Source organism: Agrilus planipennis, unplaced genomic scaffold (genome assembly GCF_000699045.2).
Source record: "Agrilus planipennis isolate EAB-ADULT unplaced genomic scaffold, Apla_2.0 scaffold420, whole genome shotgun sequence".
NCBI lineage: Eukaryota > Metazoa > Arthropoda > Insecta > Coleoptera > Buprestidae > Agrilus > Agrilus planipennis.
Window position 1 is genome coordinate 22,495 of NW_020439111.1, and position 9,455 is coordinate 31,949.

The 9,455-nt window shown below is 31.0% G+C and overlaps 1 protein-coding gene across 1 annotated transcript; it reads right to left on the minus strand.

Moving 5' to 3' along the window:
- Positions 1–3,327: 3,327 nt before the first annotated feature.
- LOC108743096 (facilitated trehalose transporter Tret1-like) lies at positions 3,328–5,120 on the minus strand. Its single transcript, XM_018478523.1, has 2 exons — positions 4,952–5,120; positions 3,328–4,718 (listed from the first exon to the last, which is right to left on the minus strand). Exons 1-2 carry the CDS (start codon positions 5,016–5,018, stop codon positions 3,403–3,405), a joined length of 1,383 nt encoding a protein of 460 aa, XP_018334025.1. The 5' UTR covers positions 5,019–5,120; the 3' UTR covers positions 3,328–3,402.
- Between the last annotated feature and the right edge of the window lie 4,335 nt (positions 5,121–9,455).

A 9,455-nucleotide genomic window follows, 5' to 3' on the forward strand; every position in this document is an offset into this window, starting at 1 on the left:
GTCTTACAATAAATATTACTAATTCTTATTTTCATTAAAAGCTTGTTATCATTTATTTATGTTATATTTTATTTTATTATTAACAAAAAATTATTTAAAATTTTACACATGTGGATATACTATGCACCCATACACACACGTGTGCTTGCAGGTATGTCTATTTGTCGTGATTTCTTTGGTTTTTTAGTTATTTGACATTTTGCAGCAGAAAATTTGTTGGACACGACTGGGTGCATATCCTGTGCCTAATCCGAAAGATTAAACATTTAAAATTGGACATGCACTAATCAGAAACATCACATTTAGGCTGCCGGTATGAAACAACGTAGCGGACCATTTCGGATACTATAACCATTTGATAACAATAATAATCATTAAGCAATTCAGCAAAAGTAAACTATGTATGCACTTTCCAAAATTAATTCTATTTTGACTGACTACAAAGAAAAGAAAAGGTTAGAAGCTTTCGAAATGTGGTGTTACAGGCGAATGATGAGGATAACGTGGGTACTAAAGGTTAGAAATGAAGAGGTATTAGAAAGAATAGGAGAACAGAGGACTCTATGGAAGTCAATCAAAAATAGGCGAGATAGGTTGGTAGACATGAAGGTCTAGTCAGAGACATATAAGAGGCAGAAACAGAAGTCAAAAGGGGTAGAGGTAGACCTAGGTTAAATTACTGTTCGCAAATAATTAAGGATGTGGGTTGCTCTAGTATTGGGGAAATGCGAAGATTAGCTCAGGATAGGAAAGAGTGGAGGTACGTGTCCAACCAGTCTTAGGAGTGATGACCTTATGATGATGATGACTACAATTATCCAAGTGAATTACTGTAAACCATCGTGGTAAACGTTATCTGTAGTATATATTGCAACCTTTAGAGGAATTCAAAAATGTTCAACAATGTCCATAATGATATCGACCTGTCGAACTGAATCCACGATGTAGCTAACCCTGCGTGGCAAGTCACGTAACCAAATAGAATAAAAAGTTTATGATAGTCTCTGTCGAAACCGTCAGACGCGAATCGTGATTTCGATCTCTGTTACAATTAGTTATGTATTGATTTTTTATATCGTCATAGACAGATGCACCTGCTTTTAAATAATAGATACTTAGAGCTTTTTCACACGGGCTACCTTTTGTAGCGCTTCTGAAGCGCTACAGTTGAGCGTATTTGAAATCCACTGTTTTAAATTGATGCTTTCCCATGAGAGCAGCACTCCAAAAACGTAGCTATATAGGCGGCAATTGTTGCGTTTCACTAAGAAATACATTTACTTAAGTTAACGCTTCCACACTGGCGTATTTTTAGTAGTGCGATAGACAGATGATGGACAATGTCGATGTCGAAAATTTCATAAAGTCAAAGTTGTTGTTGTTGTGGTATAAAAGGGTAACAAACGTTCTCACTGTTTAATATCTATATTAGGGCGTCTGGATTTCATCGATGGTTCTTTTTTGGAAATGCGTCCGTAATAAGAATTAGATAGTAATTAAAATATATCCGTTATAAAATTTAATGTGGAAACAACAAAATTTTTGTATGTGTGGACAAATTAAAATTTACTGCAGATTTATAACAATTATAATGCACGATAGTAAAATTTTAAGTGCTAAACAATGTAATTAAAATTCACATTTGTGGTGTATTTGATTTTTTTTAAGTTATCTATAATAGATACCCGTATCTAATCGAATTTTAATATAAACATCTTTATTTAACATTATATAATTCACGTGTTGGTTAGAAATGGATTAATTTTATTAAAACTTCTATGATGACTATAATACGTGTAATTTATATTAGAAGATACTAATTACCTTTTTAATTATCTTTTAGTCATTGTCTGTCTGAATCTTTTTGACTTTATTATGAATTATTACAATTATTATTCAGTAAAATGTGATAAAGATCTGGTAAGTCTACATCTAGATGAGATAAGTGACCAATGGGAACATTCTTTTATTCGTAGATTAAGAAATACTTATTTGTTGTTAAGTTTCTTATGTTTTTTGAAATTATGTTACAAACGGTGTAAAATAAAAATATAATATTTGCATTATATCTATTTTATAAACGATTTACAATTTTATGGTTTTGAGTTTTAGAGAATACTACTTAATGACTACTATTTGTATTATTAATATTAATTGCTGGATGTACTATGCTTCAAAAATCTTAACTAGAACTAGTTCTTCCCCCTTATCAGTCACTGTGAGATCGAAACTGTTAACACCATTGCTTCGAGTGGTCGAAATTCACTTTTGTGAACAATTTGTTTAATCATTTTCTTTGTGCTAAAAATTGTTTGAAAAATTAAATTTAAAGGAATTGTTTGTAAATGGGTATGCAACACATCGTTGCTGATATTAACTACGTAATACTACTTCGCCCTCTGTCGACAGCACTCATAATTTCTTTTATATCTATATAATATTGTATAGAAGAGGATGCAAAAAAGGGCGGAAGAACTATTACCAGATAATCAATTCAAATAGCGGGAGGTCATTCTAGCTTTATGACTAACAATAGAGAAAACGATAGAAAAAGGAAAGAGTGCGTACATAGGATTTGTAGATTTAGAAAAGGCTTTTGACAATGTTAAATGGGATAAGATGTTAAATATACATAAAAATGTAGGGATGAGTTACAGAGATAGAAGAGTGGTACTTAGTTTGTCTAAAGAACAACAGGCAGTTAAAGGAGAAAACGACCACTTTATAGATTAGCATCCGACAAAAATAATTAAAAAAAANTTTATATTTAAAAGAAATGCGTTAAGATTAAACTTTAGTTAGTAACAACGTTTTGTCAATCTATTCGCTATTATTGTTGCACATATTTAATAGCATTACGAAATAGCAAGCAAGAACCCACAAGAAACGTATTAAATTCTGCCTGAATCCACAATAAGCATACAAATAGGCCCATCAAACTATTATCCTGTAGAATAAGTAAGTAATAAATTTCATTATTCATCAACAGATGGCAGATCATGTTTTGATTTGTTATTTCTAGCAGCTTTTCTGAATTCGATAACTAGCTATTGCCTGGAAAATGGTAAGAAAACAGTTTCTTTTTACTGGGCCTTCTTAATGAAAAACTGACCGGGCTGGTTTTCCACCCAACTAGTGGCAACCGTAACTTTTGACGATCGTTTTCTTATAAAAAAATAGGAATAAAAGGTCTAGAAATGAGTAATCATAATAAATTACATGTAGCGATAAAGGTATCACATTATTTTTTCGTGATAGTTTTATACCGGGATTTACCTGAAACCGATAGGTCATATATCCCAACAACTCAACCTAACATATTAATATCATCTTTTATAAATCAATATACAATATAAAAATAATCACATGGAGATCTTTAAAAGAATCGCTAATTACTAACCACTAATTATCAATTCCCCTCAACATCAGTTGAATTTCTTCAAGAGTCTTTCCTTTGGTCTCTGGAATATACCATAAAGTGAAGAAAGTTGTTAATATGCATGATCCAGAAAATATATAGAAGGGAACATGCATTCCAAGCCAATATCTCGTGGTCATAAAAATGTAAATTGAAATAATCGAAAACCCAACATACATAGCATCCGCTAAAGTCATTCCCATTGCTTTAATATTTGTTGGAAACAATTCTCCAGTCATTACAATGGGAACTAGTCCCAGCCCCACTTTAAAAGTGAAAGAGTACATGATAACTGAAGCTAACGGGACCCAACCATAACTGTATTCAATTGCATATCCCGAGTTTTTGATTGCAAAGTATGTCGCTAAAATACCTAGCGCTATTGAAGTAGTGGAACTGGAAATTATCAACAGTCTTTTCCGTCCAAATTTATCTATTATTAGCGAAGCAGAAATACAAGCAACCAGCATCAACGCTGCGGCAATTATTGATGCGATATTATTTGAAAGAAATGATGCGGAATCTTCTAAAATTGTATGCATGTTCATTAACAGTACACTGAAACTACTAAACTGCTGTGCGGCGTTAAGGACCGTCATGATAATAACACAACGTAGATTACTTTTCACCGTAAACAAGTCTTTTACACGTCCCTCTTCAGACTGCTGTCTTTTTACTGCTTTGGAGATGTCTTCCAGTTCATCTTTCACATCTTTCGTATTTCGTATCCACTGCAATGACTTTAGGGCTTTGTACTGTTTTCCATTTATCAGATAATAATACGGAGTTTCAGGCATCCAAATAAAAGTACATATTTGAAATAAAACAATTGATAAACCAACATAGGAACAGTTGGCAATAGTGGTATAAGGAGCTACGCAATATAATACCAATACTCCGATCATCATGTTGATGAAGATGAAGGTTCCTAAAAAGCCGCGAATTTGTTTGTCGGCAACTTCTGCTATATACATCGGTATTGACACAAAGGAAACGTCTCCGGCTAATCCTGATATAAATCTTGCTACATAGATAACTGCCTTATCCTTAGCAAGTGCTATCATAATCCAGGCGATAGCATGTTGTACGGCAGCAAAAAGAATAGACTTTTTTCTTCCAAATCTGTTCACAAACCATATAGTTACAGCCAAGCCAGCCAATCCGCCGAAGTTATAAATATTTTCTAACCATATTTCGTCGTCTGAATCTACTTCTACAGGGCTTTCTTCTGACTCCAAAATAGGAATCGAAGGAGCCGTCCAAGCGTATTGCATGCCATCTGATATTGCGCAAATACATGCTAAAAAACACAAAAAGTACTTATTTAATATTGACAGTGATAAAATTTTACCTTTTGATGATGCCCGAAAACATGTTTTACGTTACAGAAAATTTGAAAACATTATTGTAATTATTATAAATTTCCTTTTTACTGCATACTTTTTATAGGATTCGAAGTACCTATTATAATTAATTATTGAATATACAATAAAATCAAAAAACTGTTATTTTGTAAATGATTATTAAACGTACCTAGCATCACTGGAATAAATTGCGTCCTTTTTTTAATTAATATTTGAAAATTGCCCTCTTTCCTCATAGTTAATAGTTTACCAGTAACTTAAAGTAAAAGAAAACCGAATTCGTGATTTGTAGGCAACTAGGGACTGTACACTGCACAGGTCTACGATCTTTCACTACTCTTTATTATAGTTGAAAGCCACTTCAAAAGGTATTCGCAAATAAGTGTTTTTATCTGTTTTTACTACTGCCGATAAACAAACCTAATAATAAAATTATACACTAATTTATTTATAATCATGTAGTTTTTGATGCATTGATCTCGAACCAGAGTTTATTGTAACAATTTTATAATTATATTACTTGGTATTTAAACAATTTGATAATAGGTACTAATTCAGTTAATAAAATCATTTTTCTGTAGGTTTGTAAAATTTATGTTGCTTATTAAAAGTATGGGCTGCTGTCATCCTGCGGCGTCTCGCTTTACTTTACTTAGACATTTTAAGACCATTTCTCGTACTTAACGTTTTTACTTTGTTTCACGTTTTTATGTTCATGCGAGTATCGGTTTTTTACAAAAATCACATCAAGTTGGACATGGTTGAAACAACGATACACTGAGGAAACCCATTTTTTATTCGTTATCTGCGAAATTGCGGTTTATGTGGTTCTTACTTTTACATTCTCTACAATATAATTTTATCAGTATATTGATGATAGGGTTGTCACCTTTTTGTTAACCCAAAAACCGAACCTGGGGGTGATTTATGGGGATCTCACATTTTACTAAAATCATTTTTTCACTAGTATGATTTATATTTAAAAGAAATGCGTTAAGATTAAACTTTAGTTAGTAACAACGTTTTGTCAATCTATTCGCTATTATTGTTGCACATATTTAATAGCATTACGAAATAGCAAGCAAGAACCCACAAGAAACGTATTAAATTCTGCCTGAATCCACAATAAGCATACAAATAGGCCCATCAAACTATTATCCTGTAGAATAAGTAAGTAATAAATTTCATTATTCATCAACAGATGGCAGATCATGTTTTGATTTGTTATTTCTAGCAGCTTTTCTGAATTCGATAACTAGCTATTGCCTGGAAAATGGTAAGAAAACAGTTTCTTTTTACTGGGCCTTCTTAATGAAAAACTGACCGGGCTGGTTTTCCACCCAACTAGTGGCAACCGTAACTTTTGACGATCGTTTTCTTATAAAAAAATAGGAATAAAAGGTCTAGAAATGAGTAATCATAATAAATTACATGTAGCGATAAAGGTATCACATTATTTTTTCGTGATAGTTTTATACCGGGATTTACCTGAAACCGATAGGTCATATATCCCAACAACTCAACCTAACATATTAATTGTAATTATTATTTCAAATCAGGGTGACCTAAACTAAGCATAGTTTACGATTAATCTTCAAGAGGTATATAAGGTTTAAAAAAGATAGTAAAAAATAAATATAAANTTTTTTTTTTTTTCAATTCTTTTAGGTACAAAATTAGTAAGAGTCAAGACAACCTTAAGGAACCACACCCTAACTTTCAGCAGATGCATAACATTAAAAAAAAAAATAAACTAATGAATGAACATAAATTAAAAGGAATAGTAATTTTTGGATTGTTCGGAAATAGAAGCCGGTTCGTCCACATGACAGGCAAGCATTATACCAGTGTCGCATTATAATAGTTAGAGCTGAAACGCAAAAAAACTATATCGTTCCAACCTTCTACTACCTAGTACAACAGTTTTTTAAGTATTTCAGAGCGATTTTTGTATATGATATTTAGGTGGAATTTCAGCTCTTTTCGCAATATTAGATAAGGGGGTGAAATCAAAAAAAAAAAAATGTCGACTCATTGGTTTCCAGCGAAGTCAGACTTAGTAAACAATTACTGAAACTGCGTTCACTTCTTCTTTCGTATAAATTTTCAATAAAGCTATTATTATTAAGTACAAACAAAAATAGGCATTCCTTATTGTGCCACCTAATCGCTATCTTCAGTAACTGGTATTGATATATTTATTCAGTAATTTACTTATCATTTCCTCTTTTCAACATTACCGTTTCCTAAATATTGTGATACACTTAAAGATAAGCTATAAATAACCAGACACGGTAATTACCTATTTATATCATGCATTGATACTTATCTATGTGACCTGTTATTTGTTATATTTACTTAAAAATCAACATTATCATAAAGAATGCTTACATGTGCTTAATTTCGTTCATAGAGATACATATATTGATTGCGTGAGCTTAAAATGGGGGGGGGGGTCCAGAAAAATAAATAAATTTTAAAGTGTTCGAAGTGGTGACAGTTTCTTAATTTTAGTCTGATTTTAATTACTACCGGCTTTGATTGGAAGGTCTGTTGGAAAAAGCTTAAACTAATTTAATTTATTTATAACTTTAATCAGCCAGGGGTTATGTTGACCTATTATGTATGTACTTACTTAGAAAAAAGCAAATAGCATTGATAAAGCTTCCAACAGTGGAGTGAAACGTTGACTTTTATATTGCTAACAATTCCAGGAATATTTACTTCAAAAAAGTTCAGTTTTCTTCATTTAAATTTAAATTTTATTTTGTGTTTTAAAACTTCATTCAAGTTTTACTAGATATTATTATCTAAATTAACTAGATAGATATACATAATCGCTTGATAGTAAAAATAACATCTAGATTAATTACAATAATTAATTAATGAAACCTGAATGTAACTTATAAATACCTAATGGTCTACACTTCATCTCTTGGATATTGTCATCATGCCTGCCCTTTTTAGGATAATAACTTGTATTACTTATCTTTTAACATTGCAGAAAAAACTGATCAGTACGTGTTGTAAAAAAGAAATTTAATTCGTAAAATTGCCTGGTCAATCAAGATAGAGAAATCAATACAAAAAAAACATAAAAGGATCTGATACTTTCCTATGTTATTCATAAGTTGCGCCCGCTATAACAGTTACAAACATTTTTATTGGTAAACAATTTCCATCTAAATACAGGAATTTTATATAAAACATCTGAAATGTGAGTTGTATTTTCAACATCAGTTTGAAAAAGATAAATAATTTTTAAGGATTAATCTTGCTGATTGTGTTTGACACTTCTCTTGTCTGTATTATCGAGATTTACTAAACTTTTATTAATGAGCTATCTTAATCCTTTGAGTCCAAAATTCCTTTTTGACCTTTTTATTGCAAACTTAATACCCGGTGTTATGTTAGTTTAATCAGAAGTAAAATAAGCTATGCTTTATCGAACAATGATAATATAACAGTATTAATTAATCTGTTATTTAATTTTGCAACAACCGAATCGAATTAGAATTTTGTTACAAAAGCGCCAAAGAATGATATTTTAAATATCATATGTATAACATATTAACGTTTAATAAAATCCCAACGTGTTTCATGAACACTATTTTTTTCAATTTTTTTTATAAACCAAAACATATTTTCTTCTTTTGTTTTAAAATTCCGTTATTATTAACAAGAATTATTAATCCACTTTAAAACAGATAAAGTACAGGATAAACCACTAAAATGATAATGATATTTTACTTTGATAAGACAGATGGTTACAAAAATAAAAAAAAAATACAGTAGCTACATCAACTCAGTATTGATAAAAGATGGAGGCATAGATAAGTTTTGAATAAGCAAGGGTTCTGATTAAGCTTACTTCTATTTATATTATTAATAACAAAAATACAGGAAAACTTTAATAAATGTCAAAACGGAGACAGGACCATTAATAGTTCAGCAATTGAAATCAATATTAGGAGAATTGGAGTTTTTAAGGAGTTGGTCGAGTTCAATATTGTATTCAGGAAAGGTGTACAGATCTTTGTAATCTAGGGCAAAGCTCAGTGGAAGATTAGAACTTCTAATTTGATTAGATAACTCAAATATTTCTTTGATGGCTTGGTGAATGGGACTCGAAATTTTGATATCATATTTAGTTAACAATTGATTCAAGTGTTCTTGAGCCATTAAGAAAATATTCATACAGACTGTCTTGATCTTTTTATTGATGGCTCATCATGGTACTGCCCTCAGTTGGAAATTATTGATTATACCTTGATTCCCTTTACTGATTTATATCCTATTCTTAAAACAGCTAATATTATAAATGCCTACCTTTCAGAAAATATTAACAGGTTTAAATATTTTTTTTAAGAAAGAAAAACTTAGTTTCACAATCAATTTTTAGACAGAAGGACAGTTGTTTTGACAAACAGACTCAGAAGCAATCATTACAGTCTACCTGCTTCATTAAATAGAGTTAATATAGTACCAGATCCTAGTTGTGAACGTGGTTACGTTATTGAGGATGTAAAGCTTGTACTGTGGTAATATTCCAAATATAATCTTCTTAGAGTCTTAGTAAATTTAAAGTTATTTTACAGCTTCCTGAACCGAATATTATCCAAATTTTATACGCGGATGTAATAGCGGAAATGGATAAAAACTGAAAAGCTTCT